We start from the raw sequence: 25,206 nt of genomic DNA, 5'->3' as shown, positions 1-25,206 counted from the left end.
CGAAATAGCAAAGAAAATAAGAGGATGGAAATGAATGGATGTAAATAGTTATTTTAAATCAAATAAGTAACTACATTTTGAATTTCGGCAACTTTTTATGAGAAGAAAGACACGATATGGTAACTATGTACTATGACTCTATTGAGATTTACCATAGAGATAAATGAGAAAATAACTCGTACTTTCTGAGTTGTCCCGCGGAATAAGTAAGAAAAATCTTATCCTGTTTGGATTGAATGGAACAAAGATGGGATCAATTTCCAGCCGTAGCCTCAGTACATCACATCACACACCCAAATTCAGGGGTCTCTTGTCCTTTTATCAGTAATTTACTCGATCGCCAAAAGACCAAAGCGAGGTACATATTCCACGACACCGCCATTGACACCCCCCGGGTTGAAGTCGAAATCGACAGTAGTGCTCTCCGCGTCTCTCTCTCTCTCTCTCATGAGGCGCGATCGTCCTCGTCCTGCAGCAGCATCATCATCATCATCATCATCTCATCAGCAGCGGCCAGATCCCACGCCTCCCGCGTGACCGTCCTCTCTCTCTCCGCAGCAGGTAATGCCTCCCTCTACTCCTTCGTTCTCTCTTTCTCTCTCTGTGTCGAGCTCGGTCGCGTCGTTCTTCGGTTGGCGGCTCGGTTCCTTCGGTCGGCCCCGCGCGTTGTAGCGGTCGCCGTGCTCTTCTCCGAGGCGAGAGGCGGTCGGATTCGGCCTCCGGCTCAGGGCATCTTCCCGCATTGGTCCCCGGGGGGACGAGGCTTTCCGGCCAATGCGCGCTCGCGGCTCTGCCGGGAGATCGCGGGGTGGGTTCGAATTCCCTTCGCCGTTGCTGCAATTAGGTCTGGGCCCCGCTCGGGGAGATGAATTCCGGCTCCCGCGTTTAGGGTTTTTCGTGGGTTGGCGACGAATTCGGCGTGGGTTGCGAGTGACTCGGCGAGGAGATTTAGGGGTTTCGTTTCGTTTTTCGTCAGTGAACTGATGGTGGCCGTGACTGGAAATTCTTGCATGCGAATTATAAAGTTCGCGTCTTGAAGTTCCTTTTGGAGGACATGCTTTGGGTTGATTAACTCTTTCTTTTTGTGTCTATAAAGACTCGTTTTTTAGTGAATCCTGCGATTGCAGTACTTTCCACCGTCATGTTGGGATTGAATTTTCTTCGATAGTTGATATAGCCGCAGGGGAAGAAGTCCGGAGGGGGATCGAAAGACCTGGGAGTTCTTTTTCGTTTCTCCATTTCTTTGCTTCGAGTCGAGTAATTGCGTTTATGTTTGTTTCTAATCACCTTGGCTCATGTCCTTTGTGCATGTGTTCGACTCTCAAAATTCCAATCCGAGCCTCATCAGAGCACCATATGAGTCAACCTTGCATATGGTGACTGGTTGGAGGAGCAGCTGTACTTCCTTGTCTTTGAAACCGAAAGTCTTATGCAGTCTCGCTTTGTAAATATAGTGGGTGCTAGGTTCTGATGCCGAAATAAATTAGAATGACTCTTGGTATGACCACTTGTACGATCCAAGACCCTGCTTTCCAACCTTAAAACAATCAAGTTTCCTTTTTCTAGTGAGACACAACTAAGCAAGAAGCCACAGAGGAAGCCTAATTACTTTAATTTCCTCAGTTGAATCTGCGGTAAAGGCTTGTAAGTGGTCAAGCATCGCATGTCCTGCTGTGTTTTTCCCTGGAGCTTACCTTCAAGGTTGATTGGTAAGCCAGGGTATCAATGATACCTTGTTTTAGTACCAATAGACTCCAGCTATTGCTTGATGTAGAACACAGTATGTAGGAGACCTTCTCTCATTCACAAAATCAACGTGTCCAAATATCTGTCCAAATTTTCGTCGGTCATGTGTGATAAACTGAAAGAATTAAAAAGATTTGAGCATCAAAATTCTTGGAAGCTGGACAGTTAGTTGCCACGATATTACAAAATATCTCTCTTGCATCTCTGTTGGTTTTGCTGCGGGATACTTTCTTTATTTTTAAAGTAAGGGTGTGATTTTTTTTTTGGTCGAAAGTAAGGGTGTGATTGTTCTGTCTTATTTCATGCAAAAATTTACTTATTGACTTCCCTCACAGAACTCTGAAAATCTTTAAACTCTACAAAAGATTGAAAAAAGTATTATGCAAATCTACATGTTAATCTTTGTATGCTTTGAAATGTTTCAGGTGTTCCATGCTAAATTAGAGACAAATTGCACGAGCTGGAATATTTGAAAAAAATTGTAAAAAAGTTCAAAAGTAAATGCTAAAAGCTCATTCCGAACTGATCCTTTATTTGGTTCTACAAAGAATTTTTGGATGTGAAGGTTCAAGCTTTATCTTGGTATGTTTCTTATAGTAAAGGGTTTACAGTGGAGTCTAGGCCAGAGCAGTTGGAATTAACGCAAGTCAAACTGTTACACTTATGCATGTAAGATTTCTCATGTTTTCTTGATTTCTATCTTTACATTTTATGTCTTGTGGTTTTGGATGTGGTGTCTTTTCAGCAATTCTTCTATAAATCCCACATTGCCTGAGTTCCACCTTTATTTTCGGTGTCTGACCTGTGAAGAAAGATTGAATCTTGGGTTGCTTTGATGTCAGTGGCTTCGTATTGCACCAGAGTATTGAAACAAAATAGGGCCTAGTGAAATGAGGTCATTTTTAATCTTTAAAAACATGAACAGACATGCATATCAGAAGTGACTGTGCACATATCATGCTTTTTGGATGCCTAAAAAAGATAGCGGTGGATCTCCATGGTCCCTTTGGTTGCCGGGGCGTGACAAATGAAACAAAAGAACAGGATTTTGAAAAGTGGGGAAAATTTTGTGCTCTATGTAGCAGTATTGATTTACTCTTGTTTTGACAGTACAAGGGCCACTGTTCAACTCTTTACAGATTCGACCAAGTAAACTCTTTAGAAATGCATGTTGTTGAATTTACAGGTTTATATGTTGTAAATGTTCATGCAGTGGAGTCCATGGATATCGTAAGAATAGTTAAGTTCTGTGTGTATTCTGGGTTGTCCTTCTAGTATACTTCTGTAGTTTGAACTTTGAGGCACTCTTTATTGGTTATCTTCAGGATTGGAAACTCTGTTATTAGCTTTATGTTTTCTATAGAGATTTTCAAAGAGTATCCCTAAGGACACATTGAACAATATATTAGGCGCAGATAATTTATGATAAGTGTTTGATTGAAGTTTTCATGAAAGAATAAATGTTCATGCAGTGGAGTCCATGAATATCGTAAGAATAGTTAAGTTCTGTTTGTATTCTGGGTTGTCCTTCTCTTATACTTCTGTAGTTTGAACTTTGAGGCGCTCTTTATTGATTATCTTCAGGATTGGAAACTCTGTTATTAGCTTTATGTTTTGTATAGGGATTTTCAAAGAGTATTCCTACGGGCACATTTGAACCATCTATTAGGCACAGATAATTTATGATAAGTGTTTGATTGAAGTTTTCATGAAAGGATAAAAGCATTGTTGTGATGTTTGGTGATTTGCAGATAAAAATATGGTAAATCAAACTCGATCCGGTTGCAAAATTAGGGATGAATGTACAAACAAGGCGCATAGCAGTGGTAAGGGATCGAGTACATCACCCTTTGCATCAGATTCATATAGACTGAGAAGTTCAACCAGGGAGTCATCATCCAAGAAACCAACGGTTCCAAGCGTTCCAACTATTCGAAAGTCGGAGCGAATTGAGAAGCAAACACCACCTACTTCAGTTTCTAAGAATCTTGAGAAGGTCAAGAGACAAAGGACGCCAAGTCCAGTGAGGAGGTCCGAGAGATGCAAGAAGCTGCGGCATTCCTCAAATTCTCTAATATCAAAGAAGTCTGCTAGAAGGTCCGAGTCATCTGATAGGCAAAACCTAATGGAAAAGAAAGAGAATAATGGAAAACAATTGGAGATGGAAGATAAGGAATCTAGCAAAAGCAGTGAAGAAGAACCAGCCTCTACCAAGACGAAGAGAGGGACAATGAGTGCTCGTGCTTATAGAGCACTGTTCAGGGGATCAGTAAACAAGGATAAAGCGGGTAAATGAATGCTTGATAAATGAAAAAGGCAGTTTAATAGATCGTCGTGCATTTTATGACATGGATGTAGTGAAAATGTTAGAATACAATGGCCCTGTCATACCCTCTGTATGAAGGTTTCATATAGGTTCTTTGGCTGGGGTCATTATGCATGCGCAAATAATTTATTAGAAGATTTTTTGGACAATCTGTTTGGAGAAGATCTTGATGTTGTTATACCATATTTCATTCCATCATGTGCTAAATATTCATGGAATGTTGTGCATTGTTCAACTTCTTGTCATTCGTATTAAGAGTATTAAATTATAAAATTTCTCGGCATTGTTGTTGCAGGAATAATTGTTGGATCGATAACTGTCATTTGTTCATAAATCTGTAGGTTAGATGCCCTAAATAAAACATTGTCTCATATTTGTTCCTTTGTATATGTCAAGCTTTTAAATTGATGTATATGATCATAACGGGCAAGTTTTCCGAGTTTACTTCTCTCTTTTCCAGTGGGTCACATTGCAGATAACAATCGGGGTGGAGGGATTTTTCTAGTTTAAACTTTATATTATCTTTTCTTTGGTGGAATGCGCATTTCTCATCCTCAACCTTGTTTAACTGAACATGTTTTTCTTTTAAGAAGTAACTTTAATTGTTTCGACATAGTTATCTGTGGAGTGCATGTGCATGTGCAACACCAGCAGTTTATTTTGTTTGTTTTGTTTGTGCATATATGGAACTTACTTGACAATTTATTCACTGTGATCATTGCGCTTGTAGATTGCCGTGAGGAGTTGATTTGTCCAAAAAAGTCCTTTCAGCAGGAATACAACAATACTGGGGCTGTTGGTCCAGAGGACGTTGATGCAGTCAATGATTGTAGTGATCGTAGTCAAGAGATCAAAGATGGTGTGGAATCCATGACACAAATGGTGGAAAAACAAAATGAGGAAAACACTTGCCTTAGGCAAAACAGCCATTCTACTCAACAAGGTAATGAGTCTAAAGATGCAAACATGGTTTTTCTTTAGATCATGATGTCTCTGTATTTTCAACTCATAAGTATTACTGGCAGGTGCAAATTATGACTCGGGAAGGGTAGAGAACCGTTCCTCACTGGAGAAGCAGTCAGAATTAATGGATCTTAGCAGGAATGGAAGGTATTTAGATGGTCATGTTGGTTTAGAGAATCAAGAAGACGTCCCTGATAAACAGAGCGACTCGGTTTGCTTGATTTCCAATGCCTCAGCCCCAGCTGGATGTCAAAATTTCACCTCTGCAGCGCACAATTTTGTCGGGATAGATGGTATAAATTCAAAGGGAAAAAGGTATTAACGTCTGCTATATTTTACATCCGGTTCCTTTCCTTGGAATGATAATATGATAAGCCTGCAGTGTATCTGGGTTCTTGGCAACAAATCGTCTTTAACCCTGTAACATTTCTTTTCTTTGCACCAAGTGGGTGTATTGGTCTTTTGACTGTTTTAACTATATATATCTTCTCTAGATTTCAGTGACTTTGGCATGATGTATGCTTGTCTTTGTTAATGTCATGTTAGGATAGTGGGGAGCCTGACGCCACTGTTAACTTGGAACTTGATGGAAAGCAGAACTTGCATGTGTTGGTAAATATTGATGCAGAAAGTGGACAGAGTACATGCTTTATCTGCAAGCTTGGGGGAAAACTCCTGTGAGAAATCCTTTACACTTTGCTATATTTTTTTGCCCTTCCTTCCTAGTGATATTTGCCTATCTTGCTTTTGATAACATAATAACTTTTTGCTGTTATTAGCGCTTCTCATTGCTCTGCTCTATTGTCATGGGCTTGTTTTAGAATATCTGTTTAGACTCCCTGTACGCTGAGAATGATGCTTTTAGTCATACTTTATTCTTTCTAATTAAACTGAGATATGTGCAAATTTGGGAGTGCTTGCTATGACTATTCTCTGTCATAATATTCACTTTATGAAGACAATTATTACCATGGCCCCACTTATGCTTTCTGACCTTAAGATCACAGCCTTGTTTGCTTTTTTAAGAACAGAGTTTGAAGCTGATTGATTTCCTTAGATATGGTCAAGGGTTTTTTCACTTTGCATTGGTTTTGCTTTGTCATAGTTTCTGAAGAGTTTTTGTCTTGTAATTTTGTATAGCAATACATCTCTCGCAATGCATTTTAGTACATCCTGAAGATACATTTGGATGAGATGATTCATTCCTTATTGCCGATTGATGCGAGCAAAAAAGTAGGCAGCTGAATTTGCCATTCTGTGGGCTGTGGTAGTAGAAACCAATGGTAGTTGCGAATCATTTTCCTGGGCTCTGATACATCTTTACAATGTCCAATGATATGATCAGCTCTTGTCTTCTTCAAAATCTACTCTCTGAGCTGTTTTGATAGTGTAATTCAAAATGCAATACAAAATGTTTCCTACATTGTGAAGGGCTTGTAGTTTGGCATGGTGATTTTAAATAGCACATGCAATTTTCAGGTGCTGCAATGGAGCTGGATGCCAAAAAAACTACCATCTTTCCTGTTTGGATCCTCCTCTTAATGATGTTCCCCTAGGAGTTTGGCACTGTCTTGCATGCGTTAGGAAAATGATGAAGTATGGTGCCCATTCAGTCTCTGAAGGAGTAGAGTCTATTTGGGATTGCAGGGAAGTGGAAGTATTTGATCCCAAAGGTATGGGGAAAATATCATTAGACAATATTCATTGGCGTTGCTTAATTTATGTATCCATTTGCATCTCTGTGATTATCCTGTTCCGGTGTCGTTTTGTACCGTTTGAGTAATCTTAATGTTGTTTCAATCTCAGGGTGTCAAAAGCAGAAGCAATTTTTTGTTAAATACAAAGGACTAGCTCATTTTCACAATCGATGGTTACCGGAAGCTGAGGTGGCTGCTCAATGCCCATCTCTAGTTGCTGAGGTAAATGGTTCGATTATTTCTCCATTGATGATACTTGTTAAATTGCTGAAGTGGTTGTCCTAAATTTGAGAGAATTCAGTATTGTATTCTTTTACCCTTATTGGCTATACTGTATTTCCTTATTTCTTTAGGTGGCGCCGTGGAAGTCAGAGTGGACTTTACCAAGGCGTCTACTGCAGAAGCGATTAATAACTTCTCCTCAATTTCATAGTGAACGTGATAGACAGGAGGAGGGTACTGGTGTGTCAATGTGCCATTACCAATGGCTTGTAAAATGGTGTGGCCTTGATTATGAACATGCTTCATGGGAGCTAGAGAATGCTTCCCTGTTTCTCTCTTCAGAAGCTCAGAGCCTCATCAAACAGTATGAAAACCGAATTGAGAGAGCGACAGGAGCTTGTAATGTTGAAGTGACCATGGTAATTATATTATGTTTGACAAGTGGAATCAAACAAGCTTATGAAATTTCAACGCATCCTCTTTCTTTTTGATGTTTGGTCTGAGATATTGGAAGCTGGATACATTTTGATATACGTCTTTCGTTAGTTTAGTAATGAGCTTCTATCATTGTTGTGCTCCAGCAGCGATAAATCCGTAAAGGAGAATTTCTTATGACAGTTATGTTCTGTTTATGGGGCTTTTGCCAGCACACATTGATTTATTTTTATAATATTAAAGAGGTGATGATAATCAATATTGAAAGAGGGTCTTTCCAAGCACACGTTGATATATAGTCAGTTCTTGAACTTCTTCGGTTTTGTTTTATTGAACTGTATAATATTTTGTGGCTATAATTACAAGTAATGCTCCAAGAATTTTACTTAAAAAGTTTTTTAGTCAATTGTCCAAGCAAGATTTGGGTAGAGAAATGAAACTTAAGATGCCCGGTGCATGAAAAGAAAAGCAAGATGGAGAAAGTGCTTCTGCTTCCTATGCTGTATATATTTTTACATTGGCTGATGCAATCAAATCCTCTTGTTTCATGGAATGCTGATTGTTTTGTGTACTTTTATTAGTTGGCTGTCGACTTATTACCTGCTTTTGGCAGCTTTCAGAAAGAAAAAAAAGATTGAGGAATGAAATATCAAAGCTTGCAGATCCTGTTGAAAGGCAGTTCGAATATTGGAAGGTGCACCCAAATGTGATTCTAGTGGATCACGAGGTGAGGATGTTTTGTTCTTGACCTCCTGGTGATCTCTGTGGTAGGCAGTAGAGCATAGTAAAACCTTCATAGAAATTCTAAGGAGTTGTCTAGAGTGTTATCCAATTTGGCACAGCCTGTAGGATAAGATGGTATTTGAAAGGTAGAATGTGCTGAAATAATCTTTCTACTTATTTTTTTAGTATTTGTCCCTCTCTCTCTTTTTTATTTCTTGTCTTCTTTTTTTTCTCCTCCTTTCATCATTCCTGCTGCTAGTGGGGAAAAGGTTACTTGATGTCCTCATTATTGTTTACTTTATTTCCTATGATGATTCACAGATTACTCATTGCAATTTAGATCTAAAATAAAAGCTATGCAGGACACCCATGGATTATATCAATGAGTCTGAAATTCCTTGTGAGAAGAGAAAAGGCTACTATGTATACATAGATCATTTAAAGAATGCTTTTGTTTATTGCATGCACTTGTGGACATGACTTGAATGTGTTGGACCTGATGGTAGATCATAAACTAACATGTGGTCATAGCTGATAAGGCTACTTTTTGTTTTGCAGGAGCACATTTCAAAGGTCACATCGTTTATTTTACTCGAATGTGACGGCTGTCTTCCGTGTCTCGTCATTTCGCCTTCTACATTAGTTTATTCGTGGGATGCGGAGTTTTTCCGTCTGGCACCAATGGTTGATGTCGTTGTTTACAATGGAAGCAAAGATACTCGAAGACGTATCAGGAACCTGGAATTCTCTGAGGAAGGGGCTTCCATAGCATTTGAAGTGCTCATATCCCCTCCAGAGGCCATTGTTGAGGTGTTTATATTTTCTATTTTGTGCTTTGTCAACAACTTTGAAGTTGGCAATTATCTTCGAGGGCCAGGGCTATAGCAGTTATCTTTTCATTGAGACATCTCACCTCTGTTATTCTCCTGCATTTTATCTCTCATTTGTGTCATCTTTGATATCATTTTGACTGTGTTCCCAGTTTACCTTGCAAACTGAAATCCCCTGCTGCATAGAATTTTATTTACCTTTTGTTATGTCTCAGAACTGTCACCTTTTTCTCTGCAGGATATGAATATTATGCAAAGAATAGAATGGGAAGCAGTGGTTATTGATGAATGCCAACAACCTCGAAGTTTTGCCTTTCTTGATGAATTTTTGAAGCTGAAGACCCAGAGGAGGCTTTTCCCCTTCAATGGGAATTTAGAGGTTTATATTTTTAAGTGCACACATATTACAACCCAGTACCATGTGCTGTCTTTCTTAAAGTACCCATTTTTGTAGGAAAATATCTCCAAGTACCGTAATCTGCTCTCCATAGTTGAAAAATTTGGTGACGAAGAAAGTATGAATGCATCAGCAACCAATTCTCATGAGACTGTGTATAAGCCGAAGGAGCGGCCAGTGAGCTATACTGCATTTGAGGGCAAGATGGATTCATCTAGATTTGTGGAGTACTGGGTTCCAACACAAATATCGAACGTGCAGCTTGAACAGTATTGTGCTACTCTACTTTCAAACTCTCTGTCACTCTGTTCATCATCAAAGGGTGACCCTGTTGGTGTGCTACGCGATATCCTTGTCTCTGCTCGGAAGGTTTGGCGGGTTACCTTTTTCCTCGATTACATTATTGCATGATTTTTGGATGATTGATTATTGTATTTATTCCATCAAGGCTTAGTATGTGATGTTAGTGTTCAAACTCCCAAAGTTCCCATTTTCTGCTATTCATTGTATATTGCCCTTTTGGCTATTCAACCTTTTTTTTTAATAGTTTTGAAACACTTTCTAAAAAAAGAATGGGGAAAAATGATTTTTTTTTTTTTTTTTGGGGTATTTCTTGCAGCTGAAACCTATTTGTTGCAAAACGCCCAGCTTTTTGCAGAACATGTTATGGTGTGTTATGCAGCCCATGGCTAAGTTGCAGCCCTGCCTGCACATGTCACAAATATACTTTGGTTTTTGCAATTGATGTGTCATTTATTTTGCATGAGAATGTCTGCCTTACTTCATCTCTCTATGAAGATCTTGTCAATTTTAGTTCTATCTCACAGATTGCTGACATCTTACCCTTTTTTTGGGGATTTGAAGAACCAGTGTCTTATATGTTATTAATGTTATCGTAGATTTTATGGTTATATCCAATCACTTATTTTTTCTTTTGGACTGTGGTTAGTATTTTTCTAATGAATGAGAACTCTGAGGCCCTGATTTCTTATTGCAACCTCAAAGAGTCTTTTGGTTGTTTTCCCTTGTTTTACTCAATTTCTTTTTGCATTATACCTTTTTAATACTGTTAAAGTGGGGCTGACATATTGGAAGGACAAATCTGATGATTTTGCCTCTTTGACTTGATGTCAACAACTACTTATCGTGTCTTCAATAAGTGGCTGTGTGTTTTAATTATGCCATTGTACTCTGTATGCTTTTAAATCAGTGAGGCAAAAATGACAAGGTCTACTCTTTGAACTTGGGAGATTTGTTAAGCAAGTATGTTGACTCCAGTGTTTTATGGCAGTTTGCCTTGAACAGCAAGATTACTGCTGTATGCTGTGGTGTATCTAGATCTTCTGTTCAAAATTTGGATCTTTCTATTCATTCTTCACTTTGCTGTTTCCCAGTGGCCAGTGGACCATGTATCTATCCATCGAATCAATCAGCGAGTGCAAATTGTTACAAACTTCCTTACTTTCCTCTAAAGAACGTTTTGTATAAATGGCTTGTTGTGATTGTTTGGGTGGATGTACAGGTGTAAGTTTCTTACACTAATTAACATGAATTGACACTTTCATGGAAGCAAATTTTGATAAATTTGAAGAAAATCGAATTTAAAGTTAACCATGTCCAATGAAAACATAATGAATTGATAATTCAAATTTGACATGTGAACACAAATTAATAGCCGAGCCGCATGATTCTTCAGGAGCTCTTGAGAATCTCATTTTTGACTTTTGATGGCAAAATTGTTAAATGATATAAAGTTTTTGGGTGTCTGAAAACTTTCTCAAGATTTCTAAATTCATTAAACATCATATGGTGGAGCTCTCACGTTTTGAAAGTTTTGCATGGATTTCATTTCTCAGAAGTTTTGATGAGAAGACGAAAAGGCTTTTTTTGAGATTTCAATTCTCCTAAGGTTTTTAATTTTGTTATTATGGTGCATCTTTTGACAGTGTTGTGATCATCCATACAATGTTGATCCATCTCTTCAAGGCTCAATGATGAAAGATCTTCAACCAATTGAGTACTTGGAAGTTGGAATAAGAGCTAGCGGGAAACTTCAGCTTCTTGATAGGTTGCTTTTGGAGATAAAGAAACAGCACTTGAAAGTTCTGATATTGTTTCAGGTGAGGATGTTGAACTTCTCTGATACCTGACAAAATCTTTAAATTCTGTTAACCCCACCAACCCAACACCATTAAGTAGAATAAATGAAATTAAATCCTGCTCTTGCCGCTGCTTGAGTGGAGGTTTTCCAATTAAAGGAGTTCCCAGGAAGTTGGGCTCTTTAGACCTCATGATGTCATACTTTTTAGCGGCAGGATATAAGTGTTCATGGTACTAGTAGGAAAAATATCAGCAAACTGTGCTGCTGCTAACTTTTAGAAGAATAGAAAAGGATCGAAAAGTCAATAAGCCTTGTTCGTTTCTGTGAATCTTAGTACTTGAAGATCGTGTGACTTAATATCAATCAAATGCGATGTTAGGCGCAGGGGACAATCTAATCGCAGAACTTGATGTGGAAGAGGCACATACTTTTTGGGAAGAGATTTATGGTTTCCACACTTTTCTTTGGTGTTTGGAAGTCAATTTGTTCTAGTTAAGCTGAAATGGGGAGGGACCCAGTGATAATTAACTTTTCATTGCTTTATAGTGCAGTGAACAGGGACCTTAGGGGCTGTTAGAACCTATTTTACTGACAAAAGCATTTATCTCAATGTGTTTTGGGGTTGGTTAGTCATAATTCCGTTTCATCCCTGGATGGATTATGATGACTGGTCATTGGTAGGCTGGTGTACTTGCAGGTCTGTAATCAACATATAGGATTGTCTTTAAATGTCATCGGGAAGAGTATATACTTTACCTTGTGCGGTTTTTACTTATCCTTATCTCATGGAAAAGGGAGAATTTCTTGTAAATAGTATTGTACTCTGATAATGAGATCCTGGAATAGAGGCCAAGTATTGTAAATCCTAGTCGATCAGTTATTCTCATCAAAAGCAAGAATAATAGGATATTTAATGAGATTCCCCATAAAAGTCGCAAAAACTTTAAAATTTTCCCCAAGAGCTTTAACCTTGTCCTTTTTTTTTTTTTTTGGTAATCTAACCCTGTCCTTCTTTGATCCTATCTTTGCTGCTTATTTTATTGAAAAACTGATAATGACCATTTGGTGTTTGTCGTGACCATTTTCTCATTTTCTTGGTTGGCAGTCCATTGGTTGTTCAGGAAGAGATTTGACTGGAGATATTTTGGATGACTTTTTACGTCAGAGGTTTGGTGCAGATTCATATGAACGTGTTGATGGTGGCATTCTCCCTTCTAAGAAACAGGCTGCTTTGAATAAGTTTAATGACAAGGAGCTGGGAAGATTTGTGTTTTTGTTGGAGAATCGGGCCTGTAATTTTAGCATCAAATTGTCATCAGTTGATATGGTGATTATATTTGATAGTGACTGGAATCCTGCTAGTGACTTAAAAAATTTGCAGAAATTAACAATTGAATCTCAAGTCCAAATAAAAGTACTCCGCTTGTATTTGTCCTGTACGGTGGAAGAAAAGGCATTGTTATGTGCAAAGCAAGGCATGCACCTTGAACTGCAAAATATAAGTCCAAGCACTAGCCACATGTTACTCATGTGGGGGGCATCATATCTAATGTGTAGATTGGACGAGTTCCATGGCAGCTCTAGTGTGTCTTCCATGGAATTGTCTGATCAATTGCTTTCGAACTCTGTGGTTCAGGAGTTTCTGGCTCTGCTTTCCCAGAATGAAAACAGTGTTAAGAGCAGATCTGTCATTGTCAAAGCACGGCAAACCTCAGGAACTTACTGCACAGATTTTCCTTTGGTTGGTGAGTTGAAGATTCAGTCCACTGCTGAAGATTTACCACATATTTTCTGGACAAAGTTATTGGAAGGAAAGCATCCTTGCTGGAAATACCTGTCTGGTTCAACCCCAAGGAACAGAAAAAGGGTTCAATCAAATGTCAATGTACTAGAAGAAGTTGAGTCTGACAGTAACCAGCTGGACAAGAAACGCAAGAAGCTGACAAATAATAGCATATCTCTGTCCTCTAGGAAGCAGCGAATAGATGGGGAGAAAAAGGTCGCTGCTAACAAGGAAGGTAACTGATTGCAAAGAATAGTTACATTTTGTGGCACCTGCACTGGATTCTCTTCTCTTTACTGTTTCATGGATTAATATGTTTTGTTGGACAAAATTAGATATCCTAGGGTCTTTATGTTTCCAAACATCATTTTTCAGGGACTTCCAGACCATTTATTAAATCTCTTGGAGGAGAAGATTTGACAGCTATACCTGAAGGTAAAATGGTTGACTCTGATGAGGGAAGAAAGTTGCGTGATGCACAGAGGAGCCTCCATCTTTTGCTGAAACCAGAAATCTCGAGACTTAGTGACTTGTTGAATGTATCGGTATGGTTTTTCTCTCTCTGGAAAAAGAATTCTGTTACCGATGGGGAGCATGCTGAGTGAGCCTTTGTTGCTAGATTCTATTGTTATTGTGTCTTAAGTTTCAGATTATTTGTTGAACAAGACTTTTTTTTTAAAATTTTATTTTATAAAGACTGGGTTACATAGGTGTGCCTGCTGCTGAAGACAATTGGTTGTTTGGATGGTCTAAAAATGATTTTTTCTCGAAGTATAATCCTGCAAAGGTGAAGACACTGTTTCAAGCATTTGATAAAATACTCTCAATAATGTCAACATTTGCGCCCTCTGCGTGCGGTCTTTGCAAATGTCCCTCCTTCAGTAAATAGTTACTTTCATTAGCAGTTACTTCGATCCTCATGTTGAATGTGGATGGATGGGTGCTGTTTGTCATTGATGCTAAATAAATTGTGGCTAGCATCATCTGGATCCATAGTATACTGGCGTAGTGCCATACCATGTCTATTTTGGATCCTGAGTTTTATCAGAAATCATGGGTGTTATAATAGTACCAAGCTGCTTCCAAATTTCCGAATATCAGTAGCATGAGTGTTATCTTTTTGACCATTACCAACACTGTGCTAACTTCTAATACTTCTTTATATACAGGACAATATCAAGCGTATCATTGATATCTTCCTTGATTATGTAATCAATAATCATCATGTCAGCCGGGAACCAGCGAGTATTCTACAAGCTTTCCAGTTGGCTCTGGTTAGAATATTATTATTATTTTCAAGTTCTTTTGTTTCACTAGCCATTAATTACAAAATCAGTGTGTTTGGTTTAAAACATTTACGGGAATTTAAGATTAAGATGCTTTTGGTTTTATTTGCTCTTTGTTTTTTGTGATGTCCTCTATGATCATTGAAACAAAGCCATGTTCTCTTGAAAGTTCTTCCAACTAGGTGTCCTGTCAGTGGTTTCATAGTCATTTCTGACTGACATGTGGCTCTAAATAAATTCCCTTCATGTCATATTGAAAAAGAGCCAGGTCTTCTTCCAACCAAAGTTGGAAGAAAGTTCGCCAGCCAGGTTTCAGATTAGTTAGTTAAAGTCACACATCAGTAACAGTCAAGTAGGTAAACCACCACTGGGAGGCCTGGATGGAGGAACTCTCTCTCTAATCCTGGAGAAAATAGTGGCCCATCGCTGTATGCTTCATTCTTATCTGATTGCCATTTCTAGCTGATTCCATGGTTTTTCAATGGATTTTATGGGTATTTTAACCAAGTTATTATTTGAAAGTTGGATTACTACTTTTTCTAGCCAACAATTCACTCCATATTCTGCGTGAGATCTTCTCTGTGGCTTAGATACTACTTTGATATCTGTATCTTTCGAATCTTATATCTTGTCTTGAAGGCCATTGCCGTTTTGTTCCTTTTGAGGATGTCTTTATCCTGGATTACATGCAAGACCTTTTGACATTTTGCTTGTGATATCGGTACAACATTAAGAAATTCCTTCATTTGCATATCAGATGATTTCTTGGTCTTCTAATGTTGAAGAATAGTTAAGTTGAACTCTAAATCCTCGACTTTAGGCTTGATTAAGATTTTCACTATCTATACACTGTCGCATTCCGAAATAAATGGATAAAAAAAATCCATTATTAATATCAGCAACTTGAGTGCTATTGTGCGAACGTACTCCTTTTAACAAGTCTACTCACAAACTTGTTAAAATCCAGTGTTGGACTGCAGTTTCTTTATCAAAGGAAAAAATAGATCACACAGAATCTCTTGAGCTTGCGAAAAAGCATTTGAACTACCAGTGCAAGAAAGAAGAGGCAGATCATGTGTATTTGATGTTGCGACATCTAAAGAAAATGTTTCTCCACCTTAGAAAGAATTCTCTGGTTGATTCCTCAAAATGTGGAGAACTGAAAGACAAAGCGCTTGAGATGGAGCAATCTGGTGTGAAGTCGCCCCTGCCAGCTATGCCTTGCCTCCAAACCATAAAAGTAGAGATTGAAGATTGTACCTTTCAAGGATCCTCCAGTAATGAGGTCATTTCTAGTCCTAACTTAATGGATGAGTTTGGATTGACATTGGGAGATATTTCTGAAAGTGGCAGAGAAATTCGGAACCAGAAACAGATATTGCTGGAGCTAGAAAGGAGGAAGAACAAAATATGCAGGGAATATGAGGCGCAGAAGGTGTTGCTGGAGAATACTCGTCAAATGGAGGCTGCGATTGTCCGTTTGCATTATGGTGGTTCAACAAAATTAGACAGGCTGGAGAGATTGGACAGGGAGTACTCTACAAAAATTGAAGAATGCTCACATGAGATGGCTGTACGCCTTAAAGAAATTGAGGCTGAATATCGAGCCTCAGCAAATGGAGTTCAGCAGGATCCTTCTCTAGTAGAGGGAGACAGGCGCTCAACGCAAGTGCAATTGCCGAATAAGCTGCCTGAAGCCAGGCATGGTCAGGAAAGTTCCAATTGTCATGATCAACTTATTAACGTGGACCCTTTACCGAGGCCCTCATCTGATCAAAGTGCTGATGCAATTGACTGTGCTGTAAAGGACTGCCTTCCAGTTAGGATTGGCTGTGACAATGATGAGGTGAGTACCGTGGCTTCAGGAACAGTTTTTACAGAGGTAGGGCCATGTGCTAATGGAATACCAATAGACAACCAAGGGAATGCTGTTTCTCTAAATCCCTGTTCTCGGGAGAATCTTCCTGGTAACTCACACGGTGATTTTATCAGTAGCCGTGCTCCAGACAACGTGAGCACTATGAATGCTTACACGTTGGTGGATCAGACTCCTGATGATTCAAGAAAGGAAGCAATTGATGAGCCGGGTCCAGTGGAGGCGCAAGAGAGTGTTCATTTAACAAATGTACTGGAGAGATCGAGTACTCTGGATCCACAAGTATCAGAAACGGAACCACCTAATGGATCTGAATCTGGAGTGGTTGATAATGTCCATCGCAGTGATGGACCTCATAAAGCTGCCTTGGTTGATCGATCAATATCAAGGATGCCTGATGACAGAGACAAAGTCAGGGCCACTGGTCATGCTCTGGAGAATATCAGCTCTCTGAATGCTGGCTCCTTGGATGATCAGATTCTTGATGGTTTGAGAAAGGAAGCACTTGATGAACCAGTTGCGCTGGAGGTGCAAGAGAATATTTGTATAACAGGTGAACTGGAAGCTCCATCAGAAAATGAAATATGCAATGGATCTGAATCTGAAGTACTTGAGAATGTCCATCCCAGTGATGGACCTTGTGAAGTTACTTTGGTCGATCAATCAAAGTCAAGTACAGTGCCGCTAGCAAATGCCTTTGCCAAGGGAGCTTCTGTGTCATTTCATTGTGTATGTTTATCCATGCTCTATTGTCCTCGTTAGAATTTACTCAATTCCTGAAATCAATCCTTGAAAACATAAGTTGACATGCCCCATAAAGAGTAGAGTTGCTTTGGCATAGGACAAATGTTGTCTCCTAAATACTGGAGTGTACACTGAAATATGGTAAATGACTTGAATTTTCATTGAACAAATAGTGTCATAAATGCTGGAGGGTACATGGAAATTTGGTAAATGACATGATTTTTCTTTCGGTTTGATTATTACAGACCCTGCCTGACCCGGAGTTGAGAGATGATTGTAATGCCACATCCACCAGCAGGCAAGAGAGAAATAGACCCAATGAAGAGCGACATAATGATGAGGTTGCTTCTACATCATCTCATCATTTTTGTTATCTATGTTCTTGACAAAGTTGATATCCATCCTTGTTTCCTTTGTATAATTGTTTCTGACATGAATAAATTCAGAATCATTATTGGACATCTCTTGTTTGCATTTTTAGTGTTCATAAAGATTAAACTAGCTTTTTTGTAGAACAGTATTATCTCAGGAATGCCAGAGTATACTTCAAGATTTAGTGACATGATTTTTCTATTTGATTATTACAGGCCCTACCTGATGAGGAGTCGAGAGATGATTGTAATGTCACATCCACCACCTTGCAAGAAGAAAATGCACCTGGTAAACAGCAGCGTGATGCTGAGGTTGGTTCTGTGACATCTCATCGTGTATATTAATCTATGGTCTTCACAATGTCGATATCCATCCTTTGCTTAATCAGTTCTTGATATGAATGCATGTAAACCATGATTTGGACATTGCATCACTAGCATGCATAAAGAGTGGAGTTCTTCTCTTTTTTCAGCTGAGAAAAGATATATTCTCGTAAGTCATAATGGCTTCGGTGTATAAATGACTTTTATATGTTTATTATAGAGCGTGCCTAACCAGGATTTGGGAGATGATTCTACACCAGCCATAATGCAAGAGGGAAATGCACCTGATGAAGAGCAGCAAAATGCTGAGGACGCTTCCGTGCCATCTTATCTTGTATGTTTTCTATGCTCTCGACCATGTTTATTATGCCCTACCTTTTCTTTGAATGCTCAATTGTTGACATGAATGCCTGGAATGTGGAAACCATGATTGGGTGTATGCCTTCTCTGGTGTATTTGCATTATAAAGAGCAGAGTAATTTTTCGCAAAACAACATTTTCCTATAAAGGTTTGAGGGTATGTTAAACTTTAACATATGCTGTGATTTTCTGTAAAACAGACCTTACCTGGCGAGGAGTTGAGAGATTATAGCAATGCCGCATCCAGCGGCATCGAAGAGAGAAATGCAACAGATGAAGAGCAGCATAATGCTGAGGTTGCTTCTTATCTAGCCTTGTCATGTATTTTTATTAATGCTCTTGGCGATGTTGTTGTCCATCCTTTTTCCCTTTCAATACTCAATTCTCAATATGAATGCCTGAACACCAGGATGTGGACAGATGCCTTTTCTGCATCATTAGCATTCATAAAGAGCAGAGAAGGTTTATTGTACAATTTTTTTCTCATAGAGGCTTCAGGGTATAAATGACAATTTTTCTGTATATCTATCACAGACCTTACCTGAAGAGGAGTTGAGAGTTAATTGTAACACAGTATCCGCTGGCATGCAAGAGAGAAATGAACCCGATGAAGAGCACCGTAATGCTGAGAGTGCTACCGTATCATCTTATCATGTATGTCTTTCTATGGTCTCCACAATGTTGTTAGCCACCCTCCTTTACCTTCAAATAGTTAAGTCTTCACATGAATGCATGGCAAACGTGTGGATCTATGCCCTCTCTGTTTTATTAACGTTTTTAATGAGTAGAGTAGTTTGTCGTAGAGCCAATAATTTCTTGTAAAGGCTGGAGGGTATGCTGTTTTTTTAAAAATGTCGTGATTTTTCTTTTTGTTAATTACAGACCTTACCTGATCAGGAGTTGGGAGATGATTTTAGTGCCCCGTCCACCAGCATGCCAGAGAGAAATGCACCTGACGAAGAGCAGCATAATACTTCTCAACAAACTGAGCTTCTTTCATCTGGTACTTGTAATGCTACATCATTTTTCTCTGGAGCAGCAGATATGGAGCCTCCAGTGCTTCCGCAGCCGCAAGATCAGCCTCTTAATAACAGTTCACATGATTTAGCTCTGGTCAGAGGAACTGCAACTCCACTCCAGGGGGTGGGAGAGACTTCTAATCTAACTGTTCACGTTCAGTCAACACAAGTTGATGAAAACCCTGCTGCGCCTCTTAATCAAGCAATGTCGGAATCTGCAGTCAGCATTCCTCGTGGTAGGATAGTGGCACAGATCTCAGGCAATTCCACTGCATCTGTCCCTATGGAAAGTAACACTCAGCCATCGCAGAGTCCTTTTCCAATGGCACAACCCAGAACGCCTCTGAAATTGCACCTGGATCCTCTTCAGAACGAGCTGGACAGAATACAAAGGGAAATTGAGCAGATGGACAAAGCACATGAAGATGCAGTGAGTTACTTCTTGACATTATGTTTAGCTCATGTGAGGTTCCACTAGTTCTTTATGGAATTTAACATTTAATACCCTAATCATTGTAAATTCATATTGCTTTGAGCAGAGAATGCGACTGGTATCTGATTGCGGCAAGGAGATAGATGAAATTGTCGCACAAATTCGCAGGAAGTATGATTTGAAACTTAGGGAGATTGAGGCAGAATATCTTCCTAAGAAAAAGGAACTTGACATGAATCACCGCAAAGTTCTGATGAATAGGATGCTAGCTGAGGCGTTCAAATCCAAGTATTCTGATATCAGGGCATCTGGCACAAATGGAATGCAACAAGGTGCGTAGTCTTGGATATGTGTGCACACTTTGTCTTTTCATTTGCTAGTCATCATACTATTTAAGAGAACTATTAGGTAAATACGTGCCTTGCACTTGATAGATTTTTTGTATGTAAATGTACCTTTCATATTCACGAGCATGTCAGAAGCACCCCATTCTTGCTTGTCCATTTCTTAGCGTGTATTAGCGTGTGCATACACGCATGTTACACGTGCTATAAAGTCATCTGATCTCTGGAAGAATTTGAATTGAATGTATATGTTGCTGGCATCCAATTGTATAAAAGGGATAAGATCCTACTTTCATTGGGGAAATCGAGGTTTTGTTTGCAGTATTAAATCCTTGGCTACTGAAGAAACACCTATCTCATGTTATGACCTTGGGAGCAAGTAATATGTTATTTACTGGCAATTACCATTAGACAATGCTTAATAAACAGAAGGATTGTTAACAAGTGTATCTGTGAACTTATTAATGACCAATAGAGAAATTTTGATGTTTCCAATGCTCAATTATTCTCGTGTTATATGTGATCAATGTGTTGGTACGCGAACAATTCTATATTTAGATAATAACAAAGAAAAGGCTTCACTTCTGTGACCATGTCAGTTAAGTGTGGTTGTGGCCATAATACTTGATTTATATTTGATGAATGAGCTGACCAGAATTTCATGTAATACTGTCTCGATGAAACTAATGTTCCTATAAGCAAGGCAAGACCTGCATGTGCTTCATAGTTTGCACTTGGAAAATGAATCACCTAATTATGAAGCAATCAATTTGTAACTTTGTAACACAATTCAATTTCAATCTTCAAATAAATTGACGCAAGTAGAAAAGAGCGGAGTATATGAAATTCCAGTTGATGAGAGTAATAGTTGGCTACTTCATTGAGACTACATGTCTAACATTGAAGTGCTATTGGTACCAGAAGCATGGTTATAATTATTTGGTCCAACTTCAATCTCATTCCAGCTTTTGATGGTTAGTGCTCACCATGACGACTGTATCATTTTGAACCCCAAGAGTCGTCGAGTCATAAATTTGACCATTGGAGATCGAATGATTGTTACTTTGGTTGTTGAATGACATCAGATTCCTACATGTTGCACCAGGCAAGATCAGCAAAGCAAATCCGACTGTCGAATTACATCATAGTAGTACGACCTACTTTATCTTCTGTTAGTTGAAGTGATTGGCTTTTTTATTCGAAGGTGCACGAGGAAGTGAAAACATCTATAAAAGAGTGCCTGTTGTGATTACGATTGGCTGGCCAGAGGGAGGACGTGATGAATTAACTATGGCTAAATGAGAAGTACAGTGTATATTTGTCTCACTATTTAGATAAATTGCACGTGAAATTAAAATACGAACTGAAAGCTCTTTGAAATCTGGTCATAACACAGTCTGATGAGTTTATGGGTAGGCATCCATGGATTGGTTTTTAACTCAGATTAAATACAATCTGGTTTCATTATGTTCAGTCCCCTTCTTCCTTGCATTTAGAAACTAGTATTTTAACAAAATATTGAAAGAGATAGGTGACCTATGGCAATGGGTTGGTTTCTTCAGGCCAAAATACTTTCAGGTCAGAGATCCAGTACAATGTGGTTTGATTTTGTTCTGTCTCTTTCTACATTGCATTGAGGAACAAGTATTTTGATATTTCATCCAATGGAAATACTTTTTAATTTGTGAAATGAGAATTTCATGAATTATTGGCTGCACCTTTTAGGAAATTGACAATAATTGTTGGTTTGGTTCAGGTTACTTTTGCTTCAATGAGTTAAATTTAGCTTGCTAGAGATTCCAACTTCGTTCACGGCATAGAAGTTCACATCTACCATGCCCGAAATTCTTCTTGTTAATAGTCAAAAGATCAATATCTTTTGATGCATGCGAATTGCTAGATTTTTTGTTTTCCTGGAAGCATCTATAAAGTTTTATTCCCTTTTGTTTTGATGGTAGTGTGAGCGGCATCTCATCATCCCATGAATGCTACTTTGATGTCAAGAATTTGTACTTCTGATGCTTACGTTTTTTCCCTCATTTCTTAGGGACTTTCTTTCTAAATCATTTGAACTGATATTTTCTTATTCATTATGTCGTTTCATGTTCCATATCTAGAAACTAGCGGCCTAATGATATTTAAAACAGTAAAATACTACCTGGAACTCATTCTGCAATCATGCCTTCATAGATTGTTGTCCATACCAAGACTCAATGCCATTTGAGACCTAAATGTGTATTCCATCAACATCATTCCTGTCTATATTTTTGTGCACCAGATGCAGCTTTCTCTGTTGTAGCTGAGTCACTGGTTACTGGTTTGTTTTGCAAAAACAGCCTCTTTGAAAAATTAGGGGTAAGGGTGCATGCATCGAATTTTCCCAACCTGAGCTGTGTGGGCAGCCTTGTGCACTGGGACCCCAGTTTCTGTGCAGTTTTCTTTGTAAAACTGCAAAGTAAAATAGTCATCATCATGCATACTATCGTTATGTTAGCACTCTGCATTTTGAACATGTTAACAGGCCGGTGTTTGCATTCGCTTTTGATGCCAAATTGCTCATGGCAACCATTTTCATGCAGATGTAGCTTCCAGTTCCATGCAGCCGTTGCTACAGTTATCATCGCAGCATAATGCACATCAGCCTTTGCCAGTTCGTGTCCCTTCTGCTGGCCTTCAGTCGAATGGGGTTGGCACTGCCGCCACTCCATTCACAAGCTCACAGAGTTTTCCTACCAATGTGGCGAGCTTGCAGAATGTTGGCCCTTCTGTAGGTTCCATCCTGGATACCATGGCTGTGCCCCAGATCAGCCTCAGCATGCCACCGTCATCAGCAAACATCCAAGCTCCCAGTGATCTTCGTTCTCCTGCTCCACATCTCCAAACTTTCAGACCTTCTGTTGCATCCTCAGGCACCCGTTTGCAGGGCTTGCCAAATTGGCAGCCACCTAGCAACCCACCTCCAACTTCTGCCCCTCTCCAGCAGTTTCCAGCGGCAGCAGCACCAGCTGGGGGCCCAGCAGGTCCAAGTGGTTGGCATCATGGCGGGGGATCTGCAGAAGGGTTTCCACCTAATGAATGGGGGAGTGTTCTTCTTATGGATGCCCCTTGCGTTCGTCCTTCAATCGTTATTCCTCCTCCACAAAGGGATAATTTAACCTCCTCTAATGCTACCGATGACGTTGTATGCTTATCCGATGACGACTGACCGCACACTTGAAGGTATTGATGTCATATCTGTTGGCCGTGGGTCTAACAAGTAGGCATCCCGTGGATCCTCGGCATTTTTGGTTGTAAGAAGGCATTGTACATAAGCCAATAGAGGCAGAATTGGGAATTGTCTATTTTGGTGGAAGCGGACCATTTTCATGTACTAAGTGTATATGCTTGGTAATTAAGTCTTATGTCTGCAGCATCTTTCCCGTGATCCAACCCTAAGCTGAAAGTAGGTAGAAGCTTTTGGTAACACCGGGTGCAAAAGCCCGGAAGAATGTGCGGCCAGGGGGTGTGTCTCTCGGAATATTTGACGTGGGTCTTGCTCGTTTATGCTTCCTGTAGCTTGTGCTTAGTTGTGACATTGGGCCTATTGATGAATCTAGAGTTCCACTCCATCCTGAACGTCCAACCTTTCGATTGTTGATACCAGACACACCAACACACGAAAAGCCTTAAATTAAGAAGGGGACAATTTCGGGAAAGTTTATGATGTGCCGTCTCTTCTCACTTGACATTCTTCATTGCATCAAAGAGTCTCGCCTATTCCCCCTACATCTTCAGAGAGCCTCGCTGCTTCGCCTTGGCCTTTTTTATCTACGCCACATGTAGATACGTCGAAATCGGTTTTAAGTGGATGACTCTCCGATCAAGCAGAGATACCCTTCGCCTACTCTGCCTTTTACCTTCTTTTTCCCCTTCCTTTGCATTTTTTTTCTGCTTATTTCTCTGTTGTCATTTAAAATTATGACTATATAGGCGTCGGCAATTCTCTACTCCCGAACATGGCACGACGTGGCACGTTTCGATGCCCTCCCGGGGAGCACAACTCGGTTTTTGTGTAGGGTTTGCTGTGAACATGTTTCTTTCGCATTTAATTTTACTTTTTCACGTGTCATAATTCTAACATAATGTAAGTAACATAATTAATCCGGACACAAAATGGACAATCTCTGCTCCATAATATATGTACTTGTGTCAAATTATGTCCGCTGATCTTAGGTTAATCTGGTAGTTTTCATCTGGTATTTTTTGAGCGATCTATATATTTTCCACCTGCTTATCAAGGTGAGTCCACAATGATCTTTCTCATGGAAAGGAGATTATTGGCTATTTTGATGTGTAAGTTTTTTATTTAAAAATGCGGTGTGGCGTATTTCTCTTTGAAAGCATAACACGCTAGAAAATTTGCACTGAAAAGATTATAAAAAGAAAAAAGAAAAAAGAAAAAAAGAGTAGGACAGTATTTTCAAATATGTAATACGTTATTGCAAGGTGTAAAATATTTTCGAACAAAACGTGAATTCTTCGCTTGTATCTTTTTTTCTCCTCTCTATATGTTTATCTCAAAGGATCATTCATGATATAACTTCTTAATTATAGAGAAATTTGATTAGAACAATTGTATATACTATTTTTCGTATTGCACTGGAGGCACGGGTTTGGTGCTAGTACTCTATGAAATTGTTTTTATTTAACATCGAGTGGTCAAGAATTATTTTAACGGTTCTTTTCGAAAGTTAGAACCACTGGTCTATTTAGAAACCGAGAGGCTTAAAGTCAAACAAAAATACAAACTAACATGAGAGGTGTGGAAGGGAGTTCCATTTGAGCTGGCTGAACTTATTAGTTAACTTGGTTTTTTTTTTTTTTGATGACTCGGGAATCGCCTTATGGCTGATGGCCGTCGACGTAAACCCGCGGCGACGCTAGCGTAGGGACCATCTCCCATGGCGCCGCACTTATATTGCAAATGCGACCGCAGTGACTCGAACCAACGCGTCCACAGCGGGGTAGGTAGTTAACTTTGTTTTGATAAATAGAATATCGCAAACTAAGCTCTTTTAGGTATAAATGAGGCTTGAGATCTGCCCCTAAACTTGTCGAAAGTACGACTCCTACTTATACAAAATTAACTGCATGACATCAATTCGTATTATAAAGAGAAATTTGTGCTTTTTACTCAACTTCGCATCTTTCAAAAGAGTCGGATCTTTAAAAAGGGGCTCGGCTAGC

General features: G+C 39.2%; 1 protein-coding gene across 4 annotated transcripts; it reads left to right on the top strand.

Moving 5' to 3' along the window:
- The first annotated feature begins 393 nt into the window (after positions 1 to 393).
- On the top strand, positions 394 to 23,571 carry LOC104432892 (helicase protein MOM1). 4 transcript variants are annotated; one of them, XM_039307316.1, is made up of 26 exons: positions 394 to 561; positions 2,172 to 2,415; positions 3,498 to 4,034; positions 4,803 to 5,015; positions 5,098 to 5,350; positions 5,587 to 5,712; positions 6,515 to 6,708; positions 6,842 to 6,954; positions 7,086 to 7,373; positions 8,003 to 8,116; positions 8,671 to 8,922; positions 9,181 to 9,321; positions 9,397 to 9,708; positions 11,286 to 11,459; positions 12,546 to 13,458; positions 13,599 to 13,768; positions 14,393 to 14,497; positions 15,477 to 17,114; positions 17,375 to 17,470; positions 17,717 to 17,812; positions 18,045 to 18,158; positions 18,385 to 18,480; positions 18,719 to 18,838; positions 19,067 to 19,633; positions 19,743 to 19,968; positions 22,560 to 23,571. In XM_039307316.1, the coding sequence occupies exons 3-26, from the start codon at positions 3,506 to 3,508 to the stop codon at positions 23,183 to 23,185; spliced, it is 7,476 nt and encodes a 2,491-aa protein (XP_039163250.1). In that variant the 5' UTR covers positions 394 to 561; positions 2,172 to 2,415; positions 3,498 to 3,505; the 3' UTR covers positions 23,186 to 23,571. The 4 variants fall into 4 exon arrangements, with proteins under 4 accessions (XP_039163250.1, XP_039163249.1, XP_039163248.1 ...); XM_039307315.1 differs by lacking the exons at positions 394 to 561; positions 2,172 to 2,415 and adding an exon at positions 634 to 808 and having other exon boundaries at positions 19,082 to 19,633; XM_039307314.1 differs by lacking the exons at positions 394 to 561; positions 2,172 to 2,415 and adding an exon at positions 636 to 808.
- Positions 23,572 to 25,206: the final 1,635 nt, after the last annotated feature.

The sequence above is a fragment of the Eucalyptus grandis genome, chromosome 2 (genome assembly GCF_016545825.1).
Source record: "Eucalyptus grandis isolate ANBG69807.140 chromosome 2, ASM1654582v1, whole genome shotgun sequence".
NCBI classification, from domain to species: Eukaryota; Viridiplantae; Streptophyta; class Magnoliopsida; order Myrtales; family Myrtaceae; genus Eucalyptus; species Eucalyptus grandis.
Note: the sequence above shows the minus strand (reverse complement) of the source record. Positions and strands in the feature narration are given on the sequence as shown.